Here is a 23167-nt window from a genome sequence, read left to right on the forward strand (position 1 = left end):
GAGACAGGGAAGAGATACCCATCAATCACCTACCTGTTCCTGTGACGTCACAATTCAGCCCTTACAGATAGAAACAGGTTGAAAGAGCTCTCTGCCCCCGGTTTTTATCTGCCGCTGCCCTTCTCGCACAGGTCCGCTCTCCATGTGCTCCCGGCTCTCCTTTCACTGTTTTAAACTGAAGAGGTGATCATATTTTAAGTTGCACATTATCTGCCAGCACAGCTTGGGGCAATTAAAGATGACTGTCCTTTATGTCAAAGTATATTCGGTATTTAAATCCCATTTCAGGAGAATGCTGACTTTGCAAAGTATATGTCCAAAAAATAGATATGAGTTTTTAAGACGTTAAATTGGCCTCTACTTGTACAGTCTTTTGCCTGTGAGTGGAGATTTTGTATGGCATTTCTCATTTTGTAATTGGATTAGATTTGATTGAAGGCCAACCTGGAACTGCCTGATTCCAGGAAAGCATGCTACGACCTTGAAGTTATGATCCCTGCTGAATTCAATGGAGTTAATCTGATGTACACCCCATCATTAATATCTCAAACAGACTTAGGAAAATAGACCTGAAAAGGCACATTTGAAGACTGCAAAAAAAAAACATATTTGAATTTTTTTTTTCTTCATAAACATTGAAGGAAAGAATGTAGTCATGCCCGCTCAACTCACTTTCTCTCCTCCAGAATAATTGCTGTTTGTATCTAGAACTAACAGTGTACTGATTCTGCAGGTCTGTATCCCGGAGGAGTTCTCGCAGGCGTTACTCAAGGTCTCGATCCCGTTCTCGTTCTCGCCGTAGGAGATCCAGGAGCAGATCCTATAGTCCTGATTATAGGCGCCGTCGCAGCCATAGTCGATCTCCTATGTCAAATCGGAGGCGTCATATTGGCAATCGGGTATGAGCCACATCTACGTTTATTTCCAGAGTCCTATGTTCCCTTCATATTAATTAGTGCCATTATGCTCCACATGAGCTTCCTCCCACCCTTTTCCATCTAACCTCATCAAATATCCTTCTGTTCCCTTCTCGTTAATATACTTATCTAGGACCCTCTTAAATGCATCCACACTATTTGCCTCAATTACTGTGTGATAGCAAGTTCCACATTCCCAAACATTGAATAAAGAGGTTTCTCCTGAGTTCCCCTGTTGGATTTGTTGGTGACTGTCTCTTATTTAAAAAGCTATAGTACCGAGGCCATTCAGCCTATTGTGCCGGCTGAAAAAGAAAAAATAATTTAAAGAAAACAATTTGACCATTTTAATCCCACCTTATTGTCTACAATTGAAAACAATTTAACCTATCAAACCCTTTAGGAATAAGAACTTCCATCGGGTCACTTCTCAGTTGTTTCTTTTTTTTCTAGATAAGGTAGCTTATTTAATCTTTCCTAATACTTATAACTTGTCAGTTCTGGAATCATTCTAATAAATCTTTATTGCACCTTCACCAGTGCCTCTGTGTCCAGGCAGGACTCCCAAGTTCTACACAAATTTATCACAGCTCTGATTTTCAATTTCATCCCTCTTGAATTGAACCCCAGTGCTCTTTGCTATTTTTGCTATTTTGCTATTTTATGGCCATATTAACCCGCATTGCTACTTTCAATGTGTATTCAAACTCAGCTTTTGTTTCATTCTTTCACAGAATGTGGTCATCACTGGCTTAGGCCAGCATTTGTTGGCCATCCCTAATTGCCCTTGAGAAGGTGGTAGGGAGCTGCTACTTTGAATTGTTGCAGTCCATGTCTCGAGAGGCGCCTCTGTTCCTTCACCCCATTTGGGCACTTAGTTTTCTAGGAGAATGTGGCCTATACCAAAATATATCACATCATATTGAAATTTGTTTGATACTTGCATACACGTTCTGCAAGTTTTTTTGTTGCCTTCCAGTATTTTGTTGCTGTTTTGTTCGGACCACACCCCCACAATTTGGTGTCAATTGCAAATTTTGAAATTATACTTCTGATTCCTAAGAGTAAGGATGTCATCTTTCCTGCCCTTGATGTTAAGTTAATTAGCCTGTAGTTCCCTGTATTTGTTTAATCCCCTGTTTATAAATTTGGGAGTTACATTAACAGCTCTTTGGTCCTCTGGCATTATTCCCTTTTCTAATGCATTTTTTCCATATATGGTATAGTGCCTCCACTATCTCCTTCCTTTTGATGTGCATGGATGCAAACAAATAGTCATGACTTGAGGTGACGAAAGGCTGAATGAGGGTTTCAGCTTCAGATGAGCTGAGGCAAGAGCAAAGTCGAGCGATCTAATAGTGGTGGGAAACAAACGGTTTTAGTGATGACACAACTGGTTAAAAGCCTATCTTGGAGTCAAATATGACATTGTTATAAACAGTCTGGTTTAGTTTTATGCTGTTGGCAAGGAGAGTGATGAAGTTAGTAGCTAAAGAATGGAGTTTGGAGTAGGGATTCAAGATGATGGTTCAGTCTTCCCAATATTTAATTAGAGGAAATTTCTCCTCATCCAGTATTGGATACTGGATAAGCAGCCAGATAATTAGCAACATTGGAGAAGTGGAGAGAGGTGATGATAAGATAGAGGTGTTGACACCGTACCTGTGGAAACTAAAACTTTTTTGGATGATGCAGCCGAGGGGCAGCATGGAAAATAGGGGACAGGATAAATCCTTGGGGGGCACCAGAAGTAATGGTGCAGGAGGGGTAAGGGAAGCCATTGCAACTGATACTCTGGCGGCTGTTAGGTAAATAAGAATGAAACCAGGTGAGAACAGTTTCACCCAGCTGAATGGCGGTTGGGAGTCTTTGGAGGAGGTTGGTGTGGTCAATCATGTGCTGACAGGTTGAGATGGGTGGTTTGTCTATGTTATAGTTAAAGGATATCATTTGTGACTTTGATAAGAACTGTAGGGGCAGAAACCTGATTGGAGAGATTGAAAATATATTGCAAGAAGGATGGACACAGATTTGGGAGATGAAAAAAGTTCAAAGACTTTGGAGAAGAAAGGGAGTTTTCAGATGGAGCGATAGTATGGAAGGTCAAAGGCAAGTTTGAGGATATGAGAAATCTCTTTGGGATGTCATGGGAATACTAAATAGATGCAGATTGTTTTCATAAGTTTTGGAATGCATACTGATGTAACTGTTAATTGGCTTTTTGATCTGGTTGTAAATCTTGGGTCTACTTGTAATATTTTATGTAAAAATGCCATTACTTTATTGCTCATTCTGCACACTTAGACCAAACTTTTTGTTTTAAATAAAATTACAACTCATAATCTATTTCCAGGTGAACAGGAATTTATATATAGATTATTAAATCCTGAACTAGCTCTCAATGCTTCAATTCATCTTAATTGATAGGAAAGAGCTGCAGCTGCAAATTGGCTGGAACAGATGTATTGTAGGGATGTTTTGTGGGTGGCTGGGAAGTGTTTTGTATCTGTTTTTAGCTTTTATTTGGAGAGCAAAATCCCTGAAGCTGGTGATGGCGTTGGTGTTAGCGTCATTGTTCCTTCACTGCTGTAACTTGGTGTAAGCATCCAAATAACATTCAGCTATTACAGTTCAAAAGTACCGAATTAGTTATAAATTACTTTTGAATATCTTGCGGTTGTGAAAGGCTTTGAACAAATGCACGTCATTAATTCTTTCATTTATGCTACCCACAAACATCCCACTCACAGTTTTGGTCTCCAATTTATCTGCTTTTAAAATTTACTTACGATGAGGACTGACTCTGAATTGAATTCCCATGGACCCATAAAGTAGAACTTAAAGGTTTATTTCCAAATTATTAGCTACTTTAAAAGAACTTCAGCCCAATTCTTTGAGAGAATTTGTTAAATTTCAGATAAACCCATTGAGGTATTTTTGCACTGTATCTGCTGGTCCTTGCAAGTTCAGCTGTCAACCAGTTTCTGTTGCTTTACAGAATTTCACAATGCAGAAGAGGCCCTTCGGCCCATCAAGTCTGCACTGATACATGAGAAACACCTGACCTATCCTTCTAATCCCATTTACCAGCACTTGGTCCATAGCCTTGAATGTTATGACATACCAAGTGCTCATTCAGGTACTTTTTAAAGGATGTGAGGCAACCTGCCTCCACCACCCTCCCAGGCAGTGCATTCCAAACTGTCACCACCCTCTGGGTAAAAAAGTTTTTCCTCACATCCCACTTAAACCTCCTGCCCCTCATCTTGAACTTGTGTCCCCATGTGACTGACCCTTCAACTAAGGAGAACAGCTGCTCCCTGTCCATGCCCCTCATAATCTTGTACACCTCGGTCAGGTCACCCTTCAGTCTTCTCTGTTTCAATGAAAACAACCCAAGTCTATCCAACCTCTCTTCACTTAAAGTTTGCTATTTAATAGTTTGGTTGCAAAGAACTGTGTCCATGCCTCATATGTCAACTGTGGGTTGGTCAGTCGTACTTTTGCCTCTTGAGCTAGAAGGTTGTGGGTTCAAGTCCTGCTCCAGAACTTGAACACAACAATCTAGGCTGACACTCCAGTGCTGCACTATTGAAGAAACCATCTTTCAGATGAGATGTTAAACTTTGGTGAACCTAAAAGATCCCATGGCAGTATTTTGAAGAAGAACAGGAAAGTTATTCCTGGTGTCCTGGCCACGATTTATCTCTTAATTAACAACTCACAATCACAAATTATCTGGTCATGATATCTATGGGAGATTGCAATGTACAAGTTGGCTGCCATGTTTTCTATTTTACAATAACAGTGACCAGACTTCAAAAAGTGTTTCATTGGCTGCAACATGCTTTGGGACATCCAGTTGTTGTGAAAAGTGCAATATAAATGTGAATCTTCCTCTTCTTGTAAATATACTCCAACAGGAAACATCCAGAAATCAAGTGGGCAACATTCCCTCAATTTTTGATATGGCCTGTTTATTTGTGTGCAGTACTATTAAATGTTTTGAGTGGCTGTGCTCACATGGTGTCTTGTGGGGAAATAACTTTTGAGTGGCCTGCACGGTTCCTGCCACAGCTGTACCTGCAGGAAACTTAATGGAAGCACTGCAGGTGGAGGTGGGGCATATGGGTGGGCGGTGAGGAGTTGAAATCCCTGTGCTGCAAACAATTATTTGGCTAGAGTGAGTTTGAAAGATGCCCATGGGGTCCAAAATATCCAGGTTTGATACAAAAACATAATATTGTGAATGCTGCAATCTGGAGTAAAAACAAGAAATGGTGGAAGTATTCAAGTCTGGCAGCATCTGGAGAGAGGAATATTCAACATTTTGGGCTGTCGACCTTTCATCGGAAGAGCTCTGATGAATGATCATGGACCTGTAACCTTAGCTGTTTCCCTCTACACAAATGGCTAACCTGTTGCGTGTACAGATTGGACACTGGTTAGGATTCACGCTCCGTATGGCTGCACCCCTTTAGGGCATTTCACTCTGGACTCAGCTAAGGTTCTAGCTCTAGATTTAATGCTGGTGCAAAGCAGTTAATTCTGATTCTTGATAAAATAGCAGTATGCAGGCGCCATTAGATCCAAAATTTCAGCAGAATGAGTCCTGAAAAATATGCAAATTTGTCTCTTGGAAGAGCTTTACTAATTCATTGTGTGCATTCTTTGTGCAGGCTAACCCTGACCCCAACACTTGTCTGGGAGTTTTTGGACTAAGTCTGTATACCACTGAGCGAGACCTGCGAGAGGTCTTTTCGAGGTATGGCCCACTTGCAGGGGTTAATGTCGTGTATGATCAGCAGTCCAATCGCTCCAGAGGCTTTTCTTTTGTCTACTTCGAGAATGTCGACGATGCTAAAGAGGTAAGAATGTAAAGGGTTGCTAATTTAAAATTTTCAGTAGCACCATTGGTTTATTGGGTTAAACCTAAAACCTGTACGTGGGGCTGTAACTGAGTATAATTAAATTTCTGTTCTGTCACATACACAACACACAAGCTTTGATTTTCAATTAATTTAACCTGGGTTTGGTTTTATTGGATTTCAATGTAACTGCTTTTAAAATCCCTTTTGGCAGGCTAAAGAACGTGCCAATGGAATGGAATTGGATGGGCGTAGGATTCGTGTTGATTTCTCTATTACTAAAAGAGCCCACACACCTACCCCTGGAATCTACATGGGAAGACCAACCTAGTAAGTTTATTTGATTTGACACTCTTGCCAGAGGAAGCAGTATCAGAAATCAGTGTGGCTGTTGCTCCTTATAATTTTGGTTATGATCAGAAAGCGATTATATTAATGAAAATGAATATTAGCCATTTCTGTATGTGTTCTCCAGATAAATGATTTGTTATAAATATGTACATGAAGAAAATTGTTGACTTTTTGTGAAGATTGTGTATGTAGAGAGGTGTGGTAATTGAAGTTGGTTATACATGGGAGTGTGGTTTTAGTCTCCCTCTTTACAATTGGGAACCCATCTTGCTACTATTTTCAACTGCTCAGTGCACAAGTGTCGTGAGTTAACTCTTTGATGTCTGCCTCTTTGGAGTTGTGGCATATCTCCAGTGGCATGACCAAGACTGAGAGTTTGTCTCAGCTCACGTTACAAACCTGTGTCCTACCACCATGTAGTATTCTTCATGTTGTAAAGGGATTCCTCACTTAGCCTTGGTTCGAACAACATTGTTCCATTATAACATTGCTGATAACAGTAGGGTAATATATATCCCTTTTAAGGGTGTGACATTTGCAACTATGTTGTTTGCCAGCAGGCCAGAATTTGAATCTAATAATATCAGCCTTGCTCTTTATTGAATTCAGAGGTAACAGATTTTAAAGCGTAGTATTTAAATAATTGTCATCAGTGAATAACTGATTTTATTTTTATTTATTCAATCTGTAAGTAAGAAAAAGGAACTAGCTCCAAAACAGACTGAGGACCTGATGGGGGTAAACATAGGCAGTGAGTCCAAAAGTAAAACTAACCCAAACTGATGAGGACCAAATAATTTCAACGCAGTTTCGGTTTTGGGCATGTCAGCAGTTTTATCCTCGTGAATGATACCATTGCCTGCCCCTTCCAACCCTCACTCACCACATCTCTGTCTGCAATATTGCTCTCTGCAATCTCTTTCTCAGTGATTCTTTTTCCATCCTGTGCCTGAATACTGTTCAATATCCACCTGTTTAATGGTTCTACTTTCATTGTCTGTTTGTTCAATGGTGAAACCCCTCTGAATAGTGTAAATTTGTTATGATTAGAAACTTATTTTACTTCAAAAGTTATTTCAGTTAGGAATGTCTTGTACATGCATAGCTTTTCAACTTTGTTTTTTTCCTGACAAGACATGCCCAAAAGAACCTAACTCCAGTTTATACATTAGTTTGCATGAAAAAATCTGATTTGCTTATTGTTGTTTTACCTAGTCGCACTTTTCAAGAGTGTGTCTATAACATTGTGAGGAATTACTGTAGTTCTTTTGGTTTAAAAAGAGTGTGAAAGAGGAATCTTTAACCGTTGCTGTTTTTACTTCACATTGCAGTAGTTCACGCCGCAGAGACAGTTATGACCGATATGACAGATATGATGACCGAGAGTATTACAGCAGGTCCTACAGGTATGCAGGAAGGAATGAATAAACTTATTTTTGGGGGATGAAACTTCAAGTGGTGCAATTCAAATGTTGCCTAATTCAATTACACCTCATTTTGCTCTGTGTTTAGTTTTTAAAAACCAGTATTTGCAAGACTTGGAAATCTATTTCAGTGTACTAATTGTATTCTGCAATGTTAATTTTTTTTCTCTTGTGAGGTACTGAACAGATAACCCAGACTAAAAGTTGCTAGTTTGAACTGTTTTCTCGCAGAAAAGTTTTTTTGGAATTGAAGAACCCCAATTGGGTATACTAAGTAATTGAGTTTCTTTCCAAGGCAAGATGTTTGTTATCTGCTGGCCATTGACTCAGCTAATAAGTTGATACCCCATCTTTGGGTGGCCGTTACACTTGCTATTGTAGACCCATGACTTTAGAGCGCTTGGTCACAATCAAGCATTTATTTACAATTTTATTTCCAGCTTTGTTACTGGAACATGTTCTTACTGGCTTGTTCTAAATTTCAGATTTGAATGAGCCCTCATTTACTTCAAGCTAAAATCAGTTTATTTCAGGAGTGTGAGGTATAAATGGAATGGTCTTAAGTAGTGAACTTGAAGCTGTCATGCTTTTAAATATCTTTTTCTGTGCAGTTTGAGATGAATGGCTCTGAATATCCAGAATAAGGAAGCCTTGCTACGGTTATATAGGACTTTGGCGAGAGCATACCTGGAGTACTGCATGCAGTCTTGATCTCTGTATCTAAGGAAGGACATACTTGCATTGGGAATGGTACTGCAAAGATTGGTCCCTGGGATGCCTTATGAGGAAAGTTTGAGCATGTTGGGCCTTACTGGTGCTTAGAAGAATGAGACGTAATCTCATGAAATATACAAGGTTCTGAAGAGGCTTGAGAGGGTAGGCAGAGGTTGTTTCCCCTGGTTGGGGAATCCAGAACATGGAGGCATAGCCTCAGGATTAGAGGCCAATTATTTAGTTCTAAGATGTGAAGACATTTCTTTGCTGAGGGTTGCGAATCTTTAGAATAATCTACCCCTAAATGTTGTGGATACTTTATTGTTGAGTATATTTAAGGCTGAGATAGACAGATTTTTAATCTCCCAGGGAATTGAGATATGGGGAGCAGGCATGAGTGGAGTTGAGGCAGAGGATTAGCAATAATGGTATTGACTAGTGGAGCAGGCTTGTCTACTTCAATTTCTGATGTTCTTGTGTTTTTTTAGGTCTTAAGCTGCTTAGTACAAAAAAAAAACACTACGACAAAAAAAAGCAGGTGTTTAAAATCATTGAGACCTGTAATAAGGACTGCAAGTTGAAATGCTTCTGGTGGCTTTTTGAGGGAAATTTAGAAACCCAAATTGACAATGTTGAGTAAGAAAGGTAACTAATATTGTGTAAGCAAATTTTGAGCAGTTTCTTCCATTCTCAGTTTCAGTCTTGGCAACAAGCATCAAGTATGCATTGGATCCTGAGATACATTTGGGTCTTTGCTATGCTAATCGTAGCATATGAAATTTGATAAAATTGATGCTTGAGATATTGCAATTCCACAAAAAGTTGTATTAAAGGTTATTGCCAAAGCAGCTTTTTCTATTGGCTTCAAAGACGCAGAATTGCTACACTCCTGCAAGTCTCACCAACTTGGTTCAGTAAGGCTTCTTGTTGAGGTTCATTCAACAGCAGTAGACCAACATCATAGTTAATTGCAGACTGTTGTGGGCCTTGATCTGAGTATGGTCTTTGATAGCTTAGACTTGATATCAATGATCTGATCAGGGTAACCATTATCTCAGAGGGTGGCTTTGATGCGCCCTATTTCAGCATCAGGCACGATGAGCAAAAAGCTTGGACCCTATTTACAAGGTTGCCAGTAAGGCTAATCATATAGCATGTCGAACTGTAGGAATCCCAACGTGTATATGGACCAGTTTGCGGTAGACAATACTGGAGAACAACCTGGCAGATTTATCAACTAGCACATCAAGGAAAGGGAGCTCTGCTTCATTTTAAAGGTGAGTTTGAGCATAGAATGGAGCCCATTAAGGTGTGTAAGGAAATTCTTACTTGCTATATTTCAACCAGCAGCTGCAAGTGTATCATCTACATATCGGAAATATGCAAGGGGTGGGAGGTTAGGTGTCATTCAATGGAGGACGCTTTTCTCGTGGAACCCAGCAAAGATGTTTGAGGGAGCTAGAGAGGAATCCCATGGCAACACCAACTATTTGGGCATACATGGTGTTGTTAAAACTGAACTCAACCGCACAATTTGCTGAGCTCATAAGTTCATTGAATTCACACAGTGATGGTGGGATAGATTGTCGTAATATAGTGCTGCAGTGCAAATGTCTGTGGCTTCCTTGAATAGGCTAGCAATGTCAAATGAGCACATGGGCTTGGCATTGCTATTGATACGCAAGTTCTGTATGGTCTTTGTAAGTGTGAAGCAATCCTTCACTGTGCCTGTGGAAATCTTGCTCAAAACTGTTTGCAGAAACTTGCCCAACCATTTCGCCAATTCATGTTGTGCAGAATCAGTCATAGATGAGATGGGTGGGTTAGTGGGGGTGGGTGGTGGTAAAAAAGGGACATTGCTTTTGTGTGTCTTGGACAGCCCATACGTAAACGGATGCAGTAAGCCGTGAGGACGAATTCTATCGTATATATCACCCGGCAACTCATTGAAAAAAAATATAATTGAAAATAACCCAATAAGTGGGTTTTTAGCTTGCTCTCGAGCAAGGCTGTCCGCTCATGCTGAGCAGCTGGTCCAGTGGATATGAATTTGGACCCATCATTAAGAATGGCATGATTTCTGTTGAGATACATATATACACACAAAAAATAAATATATATATATATATGCCAGGGTTGCCCTCAAGGCCTTGCAACACTACGAGACATTTGCATTGCATATAAAAAAAATCATAGAACCATAGAAAAGTTGTGGTGCAGATGGAGGCCATTCAGCCTGTCTGCACCAGCTGAAGAAAAGGAATTAGCTGCTCATTTTTAATCTCTCTTCAGCACCTGGCCTGTAATCTTGCAGGCTTACAGCACTTCAGGTGCAGATCCAAGTACCTTTTTAAATGAGTTAACCTTTTTTTGGGCAGTGAATTCCAGGTGCCTACCGCCCTTTGGGTGAAAAAGTTCTCCCTCATGTCCCTTTTAACCCTTCTACCAATCACCTTAAATCTATGCCCCCTGGTGATTGACCCCTCAGCTAGGGGAAACAGTTTAGGCAGGAAAGACCTATCTAAGCCCCTCATAATTTTATATACCTCAATTAGGTCATCTCTCAGCTGCCTCTGTTCTAAGGAAAACAACCATGGCCTATCCAATCTTTCCTTAAAGCTGCTTCGAGCCCTGGTAATGTTCTTGTAAATCTCCTCTGTACTCTGGCTTTCCATTTGCAAAAACATCCATCGACAATTACCCTTTGTTTCCTGTCACTGAGCCAATTTTGCATCCAGCCCGCCACCTTCCCGTGTCCCATGGGCATTTACTTTTCTGACCAGTCTGCCATGTAGGAGCTTGGCAAATGCCTTAAAATCCAATGAGACAACATCCACTGCACTACCCTTATCAATCCTCCTTGTTACTTCCTCAAAAAGTTATATTGTTAGTAAGACATGACCTTCCCTTAGCAACCATGCTGACTATCCAAAATAATTTCTGTGCCTTTCAAAGTGACAGTTTATCCTGTGTCTCAGAATTGACTCCAATAATTTGCCTACCATTGAAGACTGACCAACCTATAATTTATTTTGACCTATCCCTTGTACCTTTTTAAAAAATATTGGTACAATGTTCGCAGACCTCCAATCGTCTAGCACCTTGCCTGTATCTAGTGAGGATTTCAAAATGATCCTCAGAGCATCTGCTATTTCCTCCCTGGCTTCCTTTAACAACCTGGGATACATTCCACCAGGCCCTGGTGATTTATCCACCTTCAAGGATGCCTGTCCCTCCGGTACTTCCTCTTTCATCATGCTTATTGTATTTAATATTTTACACTCCTCCTTGGCTAGAATCCCTCTCCTTAGTGAAGACAGAGACAAAGTACTCATTGAGACCCCTGCCCACATCTTCAGCATCAGCACACAAGTTACCATGTACATCTCTGATGGGCCCTATCCTTTTAGTTATTCTCTTGCTCTAAGGTACTGGTATAGCCTCTTTGGGTTTAATTTGATTTCACTTACCAATCTTTTTTCATATCCTCTTTTTGCTTTCCTAATTCCTTTCTTTACTTCACCCCTGTACTTTTTATACTCATCTAGGCTTTCTATAGTATTAAGCAGGACGAGTAACAGTAAAATCGGCCCAAGTCATTTGGAGTCCCTCAATATGCATGCACTAGATCAGCTAGGCGTGCTTTCAAGGATTCAGTGTCTTCAGTGGATGCTGGTTTCTGGCAGGATAGCTGGGAGTAGAGCAGTTTGAACTCAGCAAATACCTCTTCCTGTTTGATGTGGACGACGGCACACCAAAATTGAAATCATGCACGAGCAAACTCCTCGCTTTCTTAGAGTACACGGTAAGAGAGATAGTCATAGAGGTCTACGGCACAGAAAAAGGCCCTTTGGCCTATTGGGTCTGCCAGTCAAACAAGTACCTAGCAATTCTAATCCCATTTTCCACCACTAGGCCAATAGCCTTGTATGTCATGGCACTGCAAGTGCACATCCAAATACTTCTTAAATGTTATAAGGGTTTCTGCCTCTACCATCCTTTCAGGCAGTGAGGTCCAGATTCCCACCACCCTCTGGGTGAAAATATTCTTCCTCTCATCCCCTCTAAACCTGCTGCCCCTTACCTTAAATCTGTGCCCCCTGATTATTGATTCCTCCACCAAGGGAAAAAGTTCCTTCCTGTCTACCCTATCTATGCCCCTCATAATTTTATACACCTCAATCAAGACCCCACTCAATCTCCTCTGCTCCAGGGAAAAATAACCCTAGTCTATCCAATCTCTCCTCCTAACTAAAACTCTCCAGCCCAGGCAACACCCTGGTAAATCTCCTCTGCACACTCTCTCTGATGCAATCACGTCCTTCCTATAATGTGGATTCCAGAACTGCACACAATACCCTAGCTGTGGCCTAACCAGTGTTTTATACAGTTCCAGCATAACCTCCCTGCTCTTATATTCTATGCCTTGGCTAATAAAGGCAAGTATCCTATATGCTGCCTTAACCACCTTATCTACCTGTCCTACCTTGAGGGACTGGTGGCCATGCACACCAAGGTCCCTCTGATCCTCGGTAATTCTCAGGGTCCTACTGTTCATCGTGTATTCCCATGCCTTGTTTGTCCTGCCCAAGTGCATCACCTCACACTTAACCGGATTAAATTCCATTTGCCACCGATCAGCCCACCTGACCAGCCTACCTGTATCCTCCTGTAATCTAAGGCTATCCTCCACTATTTACTACCCCACCAATTTTCGTGTCATCTGCGAACTTACTGATCAACCCGGGAACTAACACTGATCCCTGTGGAATCCCACTGGACACAGGCATCCAGTCACAAAAACACCCCTCGACCATCACCCTCTGCTTCCTGCCCCTCGGCCAATTCTGGATTCAATTTGCCAAATTGCCTTGGATGCCATTGCACTGCAAGGGCACATCCAAATACTTCTTACCTTTGTTATCAGTCTCCCATGTGGGACCTTATCAAAAGCCTTGCTGAAATCCAAGTAGACTATGTCAAATGCATTGCCCTCATCTACACACCTGGTCACCTCTTTGAAAATTCAATCAAATTGGTCAAAGGTGGCATCCCCTTAAAACCATGCTGACTGTCCTTGATTAAACCCTGTCTCTCCAAGTGTAGATTAATTCTGTCCCTCAGAATTGCTTCCAATAGTTTCCCCATCACTGAGGTTAGACTGACTGGCCTGTCGTTCCCTTGTTTATCCCTTCCTCCCTTCTTGGATAACGGTGCCACATTGGCTGCCTTCCAGTCTTCTGGCACCTGCTCTTTGGCTAGAAAGGTATTGAAAATTATTGCCAGTGCCCTTGCTATCTCTTCCCCTGCTTCACTCAACAGTCTGGCATATATTTCATCCAGGCCTGGAGATTCATCTACTTTTAAGCCTGCCAGACCACTTTGACCACCTCCCTTTCTATGCTAATTTTTAAAATTATATCAGTGTCCTTCTGCCTGATTTTCCATACCCACATTGTCCCTCTCACTTGTGAACACCAACACAAAGTATTCATTTAGAACCCTATCTACGTCTTCTGGCTCCCCACACACATTATCACTATGGTCCTTAATGGGACCTACTCTTTCTCTAGTTATCCTCTTACTCTTAATGTAGTTGTAAAATAACTTTGGATTTTCCTTTATTTTACCTGCCAATGTTTTTTCATGCCCCCTTTTTGCTCTCCTAATTTCCTTTTTTAAATTCCACCCCTACACTTTCTATACTCCCCTAGGGCTTCTGCTGCTTTGAGCCCTCGGTATCTGCCATAAGCATCTCTTTTTTCTCTTTATCCAATCCTGTATATCCCTCGATATCCAGGGTTCCCTAGATTTGTTGGTCCTACCTTTTGTCTTTACTGGAATATGTTGGCCCTGTACTTTCCGTATTTCCTTCTTGAGTCCTCCTGCTCTGACGCAGATTTATCTAAAACCTAGATTTGTTATGTGTTTGGTGGCGTCATTAATTGAACTTCCAAACTGCTTTCACTTAAGTGAGTTCACAGTGTGGGCGATTTGAAACAGGTATTTATGGTGCGGCCATCTATTCGGGCAATATAACAAAATGGATCAAATCGATAAATGAAATTTGCTTGATCTCAAGTGTAAGGCATGGTGTAAATTTGTATCCCTATTACTGGTCTGTTCAATCTCATCTTGTATAAACACTCAATTGGGGACTGTGTCTCACTTTTTAGCATTATCAGTACACTTGGAAATGAACTGGCACAACATGGGTTTAATACGCTCTGAGAAATTCGATAGATAGCTTGCCTGTTCTTAACTTGAGACGAACTATTTTGTTGTTATGCCCAATTTGGTTGTACCTCTATCTCAGGTATACAAACAGCCATTTGTTAGTACAGGACTGAAAGAAGGCAAATGTCGAAGCTTTTCACCTCGCATTCATCAGGACATTTAGATTCAGGACTCATGGGCCCAAGGCCGTCGCTTTTGGTCCTGAAAAGTGCACAGTCTACCTTGATTACCCTGGAAGAGCAAGGTATCTCAAAAACTTGAGCCACAGGTGAAGCTAGCCGTTCTATGCTGCTACTGTTCAGGAGCAATACGAGTGGTGTTCACCACTAACAGGATGTTGCCTTCAAGCTATAAAGATGTTCTGCCTATCAGAAAAATGAGTAATATAATGTACTTCAGTGCTGCTGTGATGTAGGCCGTACATCCCAAAAAGTGGCAGATCATATTAAATAGAATGTCCCTTCAGCTGTTCACAACAGGCAAGGTACTGACCATACCAAACCAGCCTGCACTTGCAAAACTCAAAATAGTGTCCTACATTGGATGTGATTTTGGGATTGGACAGCATTTGCTAAACAGTCCTGAGAGCTGCTCAGAATTATGCTGGCAACCAGTTTACGATTCAGTCAGGCTAAAAGTGCTGGAAGTTATATATATTAATAATGTTCTTTGCAGGCAGAACATGTACGCACATTGTTTCAACTGAACAAAACAGGTGACAGCCATTCTCTGGTTCATTCCCCAGGGCAATGCCTTGACTAATCAGAGTCAACCTGCTTGGTTTGAATTTAAACAAAGCTTGGCAGTTAAGTCAGTCATCAATTACTTGGTGCATTCTCCATGGCAATGCCCCTACCAATCAGTCCACTTGCCAACCAGTCAGCACTCTCAGACAGTATAAACTGTTCCCTTTACATTTGGTATTCTTGTGATTGTCCTGATGAGTGAAAGATGAAAAGCTTTGACAGCATGTCTCCTTTTTTTCAGCGATACTTAAGTTCTGTACTACCAAATGACTATATCAGAGAATAGTTGGGGGGGTGGGGGGGAGATTTTTTAAAAATTGATTGCTTGGGGAGGCAGTGGCATAGTGGTATTGTCGCTGGACTAGGATCCTGAGACCCAAAGTAATTCTCTGCGGACCCAGCAAATCCTGCCATGGAAGATGGTGAAATTTGAATTCTAGACTATTGATTCACAATTTTTTATTAATGACCATGAAATCATTGTCAATTGCTGTAAAAAAAAAAAAAAAACCCCATCTGGTTCACTAGTGTCCTTTAGGGAAGGAAATCTATCACCCTTACCTGGCCTGGCCTAGCCTACATGTGACTCCAGACCCACAGCAATGTGGTTGACTCTTAGCAAGCCATTCAGTTGTATCAATCTGCTAAGAAGTCTAAAAGGAATGGAATCAGATGGACCATCTGGCATCGTCCTAGGCACCTGGAAGGACAATGGCAAACAGCCCTGTAAAGTCCTCCTCACTAACATCTGGGTGCTTGTGCCAAAATTGGGAGAACTAGCCCACAGATTAGTCAAACAACAACCTGACATCGTCATCTTCACAGAATCATACCTTACAAGCAATGCCTCTGACGCCACCATCACCATCCCTGGTTATGTCCTGCCCCACCTGCTGGCAGAGGCGGTAGCACAGTAGTATACAGTCGGGAGGAAGTTGCCCTGGGGGTCCTTGGCACTGACTCCGGACTTCATGAAGTTTCATGGCATCAGGTCAAACATGCGCAAGGAAACCCTCTGCTGATTAGCAGTACCACCACCCCCAGCCCCCTCAAGCTGATGAATCAGTACTACTCCATGTTGAACACCACTTGGAGGAAGCACTGAGGGTGGCAAGGATGTAGAATGTTCTCTGGGTGGGGCACTTCAATGCCTATCACCAAGAGTAGCTTGGTAGCACCACTACTAACTGAGCTGGCCGAGTTCTCAAGGACATAGCTGCTGGACTGGATTTGCGGCAGGTGGTGAGGGCACCAACAAAAGGAAAAAACATAATTGACCTTGTCCTCACCAACCTGCCTGCCGCTGATGCACCTGCCCATGACAGTATCGTAGGAGTGACCACTGCACAGTCCTTGTGGTGACAAAGTCCTGTCTTCACATTGAGAATACCCTCCATGTTGTGTGGCATTACTTCCATGCTAAATGGGATAGATTTTGAAAATATCTAGCAACTCAAGACTGGGCAACCATGAGGTACTGTGGGCCATCAGCCGCAGCAGAATTGTACTCAGTCATAATCTGTAACCTCATGGTCTGCCATATCCCCCCCTCTTCCATTATCACCAAGCTAGGGGATCAACCCTGGTTCAATGAAGAGTGCAGGGGAGGACATGCCAGGAGTAGCACCAGACGTGCTTAAATGAGGTGTCAACTTGATGAAGCTACAACCAACGCAGGACTACTGGCATGCCAGAAGCATAAGCAGCAAGTGATAGACAGAGCTAAGTAATCCCGCAATCAGCAGATCACATCTAAGCTCTGCAGTACTGCCACATCCAGTCGTGAATGATGATGGGCAATTAAACAACTCACTGGAAGAGGGGGCTCCACAAATTTCCCCATCCTCAATGATGGGGGAAGCCCAGTGCATCAGTGAAAAGATAAGGCTGAAGCATATGCAACAATCTTCAGCCAGAAGTACTGAGTTGAATGACCCATCTCTGCCTCCTCCGGAAGTCCCCAGCAGAACGGATGCCAGTCTTCAGCAAATTAGATTCACTGCATGTGATATCAAGAAACTACTGAAGGTACTGGATACTGCAAAGGCCGTGGGTCCTGACCATATTCCGGCAGTACTGAAGACTTATGCACCAGAACTTGTTGAGCCCCAAGCCAAGTTATTCCAGTACAACACTGGCATCTATCCATCAATGTGGAAAATTGCCCAGGTATGTCCTGCACCCAAAAGTCAGAGCATATACAACCTGGCCAATTACCGCCCCATCAGTCTACTCTCGATCATCAGTAAAGTGATGGAAGGGGTCATCAGCAATGCTATCAAGAGGCTTAGCAATAACTTGCTCACTGACGCTCTATTTGGGTTCTGCCAGGGTCACTCAGCTCCTGATTTCATTGCAGCCTTAGTTCAAACACGGACAAAAGAGCTGAACTCCAGAGGTGAAGTGAGAGTGACTGTCCTTGACATCAAGGCAGCATTTGACAGAATGTGGCATCAAGGACCCCTAGCAAAACTGGCGTCAGAATGGAATCTGGGGGAAAACTGCTCTGGTTAGAGTCATACCTAGCACATAGGATGATGGTTGCAGTTGTTGGAGGTCAGTCATATCAGTTCCAGTACATCACTTCAGGGGTTCCTCAAGGTACTGTCCTAGGCCTGACCAAGTTCAGCTGTTTCATCAATGACCTTCCTTCCATCATAAGGTCAGAAGTGGGATGTTTGCTGATGATTGCACGAATATTCAGCACTGTTCGCGATGACTCAGTTACTGAAGCAGTCCATGTCCAAATGCAGCAAGACTTGGACAATATCCAGGCTTGGGCTGGCAAGTGGCAAGTAACATTCATGCCACACGTGCCATGCAATGATCATCTCCAAGAGAATCTAATTGTTGCCCCATGACATTTAATGGCATTACCATTGCTGAATCCCCCACGATCAATATCCTGGGGGTTTCCATTGACCAGAAACAACTGGACTAACCAAATATTGTGGCTACAAGAGCAGGTCAGAGGCTAGGAATCCTGCAGCTAGTAATCCACCACCTGACTCCCCCAAAGTCTGTCCATCATCTACAAGGCACAAGTCAAAAGTGTGATGGAATACTCCCCACTTGCCTGGATGAGTACAACTCCCAACAACATTCAAGAAGCTTGACACCATCCAGGACAAAGCAGCCCGCTTGATTGGCACCACATCCACAAACATCCACTCCCTGCACCACTGACGCACAGTGGCAGCAGTGAACCATCTACAAGATGCACTGCAGGAACTCACCAAGGCTCCTTAGACAGCACCTTCCAAACCTATGACCACTACTATCTAAAAGGACAAGGGCAGCAGACATATAGGAACACCACCACCTGGAAGTTCCCCTCCAAGCCACTCTCCATCCTGACTTGGAAATATAGAACTATATCACTGTCGCTGAGTCAAAATCCCAGAACTCCCTCCCTAACAGCACTGTGGGTAAAACTACGCCATATGGACTGTAGTGGTTCAAGAAGGCAGCTCACCACCACCAGTTAGGGATGGGCCATAAATGCTGGCTGAGCCATGCCCCATGAATGAATGAAAAAAAAATTCCCTACAAAAGACCATTCATGCCAAGGTTAAGGGACTGGCAGGTGACTGGAGGAGGTTAAATTGAAAATGTGCTTTTGAGGATGAGCAAAATGGAGAATATTGTAGGTGCAGGAAGGTGATGGACCATCAAATTTCTGGATGTTTGAACAGTGCACAGATTTGAGAGTCTTTGAAAACAAATGCTGCAAAGTTGGATCACTTCGAGGCTTGATGTCCCAACATTCACTGTCCCAACTCCACCGTCTTGACATCACAAACTTTTGATGACTATAGAGGAAATAGAAGGATCTAATCCTATTCAAGTAAATCTGTCGAAGGGTCATGAGGACTCGAAACGTCAACTCTTTTCTTCTCCACCAGTGCTGCCAGACCTGCTGAGTTTTTCCAGGTAATTCTGTTTTTGTTCAAGTAAATCAAGTAAATCTGTTTGATGCAAAATATTGCACCAGCTCAAAGGTTGGATCTTTGAGGCATGTGATTGAAAACATATCCTAAAATACTGAATCCCAAAAATTGATGATGGCAGGACCATCATAGAATAATAGAATTGCTGATATTCATGGTGTCCAAAGAGAACTTCATTTACTTTCATCAAGGAAATCATGGTCAATATTTTTGTTGTGTTCTTGAGGACTATTTACTGAGGTTTTTCATTAAATTCCCAACTGCTTATAGTAAGTGCATTTAATGAGATTTCCCCACTATGCATATTGGAAGATTTGTGTAAATTTGCTTCTGTGGAACTTTTTTTATTTCCCTTATTTCAAGAGAAACTTGCATGTTTCAGTAAATCTCTTTTCACTTGGAGGGGTTTTAATATACATGGTAATAACACCTTAACATTACGCAAACTAATCACTGAACACCTGTTTTCATAAGTGTTAACTTTGTAATTCATCATGATAATAGAGAAGTTGCTATTCACCCAATTTAAACATGGGCAGTTTAAGTGGAGGGAGCTGCATTTCTGTCTGGTTACTAACACTATTTACAACGTTAAGCTTAATCTTTCTGCTGTTTGATTAACCCCCTACCCCAGCACAAAAGTTGCAGTGGCAGGAAGGTATTCAGGCTAAAAGTTAATAACCACCTTTCAGCCATCGGTTGGAATAGATGCAAGCACAATTTGTTCCTGTTAACTTGCAGGTTGACTTTTGTGTGGGCCATAAGATTCGTCAAGTAGGTCAAATAAAACCAAGCAATGAGGGTTGTTTTACATAGTCGTGGAGGTCTACAGCACAGAAAGAGGCCCTTCAGGCCATTGAGTTTGCACCAGTCAAACAAGTACCTAACTATTCTAATCCCATTTTCCAGCACCAGGCCCATAGCATTGTATGCCATGGCATCGCAAGTGTACATCCAAATACTTAAATGTTATGAGGGTTTCTGCCTGTTCCACCTTTTCAGGCAGTGAATTCCAGATTACCACCACCCTCTGGGCGAAAAAATTCTTCCTTACATCCCTCTCAACCTTTGCCGCTTACCTTAAATCTATGCCTCCTAGTTAGTGATCCCTCCGCCAAGGGGAAAAGTTCCTTCCTGTCCACCCTATCTATGCCCCTCATTATTTTATACACCTCAATTAGTAACACTATCAGAATAGTTATTGCTGGACGACCGTGAAAGAACTGAGATGTGTGGTCAACCCCAATTGTCAGAGCAATTCCAGATACTTTTACACAGTACGTGAATGTATTTTCCGGACTGTAGCACAAAAACATTACTTATTGGCATCAGGCTAAGCTGAGATTCCTTGGCTCATTAATCACACTTATGTAAAAAAAGTACAAATTGCAACAAATTTTTTTCCGATTGCAGAAGAACCTCTTCCCAGCCAACTACCAAGTTCCATTGTCACCAGTTTTGGGTGTGTTGCACTTTGCCTGGTATCGTGTCTAATGAGAATTTTTTTGTTTGCTCCAGAAGACGTTCTCCCTCTCCCTATTATAGCAGGGGTGGCTATCGTTCTCGCTCAAGGTCACGTTCTTACTCTCCACGTAAGTGCAATGTGTTCACTGATCAATAGGCATTTGTTATGAAGGATTTTGATAGTGATACGGCTATTCAAGGAATGCAAGAAGTTTTTGAATAGGAATGGGGAAGAGGGAGAAGATATTTGGAAGAGTATTGTCAGCATTCCTTCTTTGCTTCATCTTGGGCATATGAGTGGTCTGGGAAGGGGTCATTTGCCTGCCCTGAGCAGAAGAGGTACCAAATATAATCAGTTTACCTTGATTCGAGGATTAATTACTTTTTTCCTAAGGTGACATACCATGTTTATGGCATAAATTACATCAATTTCAGGGTGTCCTGTATGCACTGGCATAATGTTTTTTTCTTCAGAATGAAAGCAAATTTGCCACTGTTAGAAATTCTGAAAAAATTAATCCACTGCGAATTTAAAATTTCATTTGGAATTGTACAAGAGTTGTCAAAATTTCACTTATCTAAGTTTTGCTCAAGAGTAGATAAAACACGATAGTCATACAAGTTACATCTGACTGGATGATCTGATGTGTGGATGCAACTGGCCTGTGTTCACAAGCCCTGGAAATCCACTGCAATGAGCCCTGGCACCTCAGACCTGGTTTCCCTTGCATTTCTTGGTTTGTCCTGTTTGAATTTTGTGGACCTGGAAATTTGAAGTCAACTGTTGGCACTGTTGTTGCCAAAAAATATTCTTAGTGGAAATTGATTTCACTTCACATATGACCTCTGAGCTTCCATGTTCCTTAAATCTTGGAAACGAGAAGCTTGGACAGTCCTGCTGTACTGATCTGAGAGATTTTAAGGCTCTGAATGATAACTTCTGTTCTCTTTTAGGTCGCTACTGAAGATCTGACGGATTCAAATGGCAACCTTCAGGCCAGCTGACCTACTTGCTGAAGATTTCTTTTATATAAAACAAATTTTTTTAGTCATGTTTGTGTAAAGTTTTTTTTTCTTTCAAGAAGTGTTTAGTAAGAAGCTTAAAATGTTCCAGTTGTATTGGGTTGTTAATAAAACAACCATTGTTACATCCTTGGGTTAGGCCAACATAAACTTTGTTTTTCCAATCTTGAGCAGCTTTGAGTGTAGATAGGAACATAATGCAATGGTGAATGACCGTTTAGCTGCTATTGTCTCATTTAATAAGATGTATGTTCTTTGAAGTTTGGTGATGGGAACTAATATTGGACTTGTGGAGGACTTATACACGTGCAGATTCCAGATCTGCACTCGTAGCAACATTGGTTTCTTATGTTCTCATTCAGTCCCATGAACTCAGTGAAGGGCTTTTTTCACAGTGTGGAGTAAATTAAAATCCTAAATTTTAAACTTGCAAAATGGTACATTGAAGAATTAGATATTGGTAATTAAACAAATTAAATGGAAACTATTTGTAGAAAATAGTGTTGGTTTTCTGACTGGAAGAATTTTTTAAAAATTCCACATTGAAAAGACGTATTCCAACATCAATCTCAAAAACACTGGGGAAAGGCAGCACTTAAGCCTGGCCTTAACTCTCAACTAATTGTGATTAGCTGAATTTGGTTAACTACTGATCTTTTTATTAGTTCCATTAGATTAAGTTATTTGATCTTTCATGGGACTATTTTTGTATCCCATCAGTAATATTCATTCGTGTCCATAAATCTTCTGGATTCATGTTGTGAAGAGACTGTTCTGTTAAGATTTTTGTATCAGTGCAAAAACTATGGCACTGAATACAAGTGTGTGAAATGCTTTTAAATATCTGATGCAAAATGAACATTAAACTTCAGCAAAAACATCCTATGTTTCATGTTTCTCTCTTAGCTGCTATATTGTCTTCATTTTATTAGTTGAACTAGCCCTTTGCAATCCTTGCAAGAGTTTTATTATTCTTTGTAACCTTGAATATAAAGCAGTGTAATAGTTGGAACAATTGATCAAATGCAAAAGTAATCTAAATTGCCAACCTCAGGTGAATCTTCTGTTTAGATTATGCCTTGTTTACTGCATGACTAGCTGATGTTGTATTTTGTTTAGTAGGATAAAAGGAATGTGGGCTCCCAATGTGCAGAGCTTGTGCAACTGAAGACAACATCAGGGCAAATTTGCCTGATTTGCCATGGCTGCCTTGAAGACTTGTTTTTTGTGACATGTGACAACTAGTCTGAGACAATAATGGACAGCTGAACTCTGATAGCTTGCCCTTTTGCTTCAGCATCTGCAGGCAGCAACAGAGTGGAATGCCAGATGGGTGCAAACCCACACTCTGCTATTCTCTTACTCTTCACTAGTGCTACTTGAATGCTTTACATAGCCACTTGGTTGAATTTAATGGTATAAATGGGAACTGATCCCTGTATGGAGGCAACTTTTTAAAGAAAATCTTGAAAA

At 41.5% G+C, this 23167-nt stretch overlaps 1 protein-coding gene across 3 annotated transcripts in view; it reads left to right on the plus strand.

Annotated features, from left to right (window-relative positions):
* The window catches only part of LOC121284776 (transformer-2 protein homolog beta-like), a 47929-nt gene extending 25355 nt beyond the window's left edge, over positions 1-22574 (plus strand). For 2 of the 3 annotated variants that reach the window (XM_041200402.1, XM_041200405.1), the window contains exons 3-8: positions 734-899; positions 5597-5785; positions 6000-6115; positions 7468-7542; positions 20726-20799; positions 21626-22574. In XM_041200402.1, the coding sequence (XP_041056336.1) occupies positions 734-899; positions 5597-5785; positions 6000-6115; positions 7468-7542; positions 20726-20799; positions 21626-21636 (631 nt within the window). In that variant the 3' untranslated portion in view covers positions 21637-22574. The remainder of the gene's footprint in view (positions 1-733; positions 900-5596; positions 5786-5999; positions 6116-7467; positions 7543-20725; positions 20800-21625) is intronic. The other variant, XM_041200403.1, reaches the window with a different exon arrangement.
* Positions 22575-23167: the final 593 nt, after the last annotated feature.

Source organism: Carcharodon carcharias, chromosome 12 (assembly GCF_017639515.1).
Source record: "Carcharodon carcharias isolate sCarCar2 chromosome 12, sCarCar2.pri, whole genome shotgun sequence".
In the NCBI taxonomy this organism is placed as follows: domain Eukaryota; kingdom Metazoa; phylum Chordata; class Chondrichthyes; order Lamniformes; family Lamnidae; genus Carcharodon; species Carcharodon carcharias.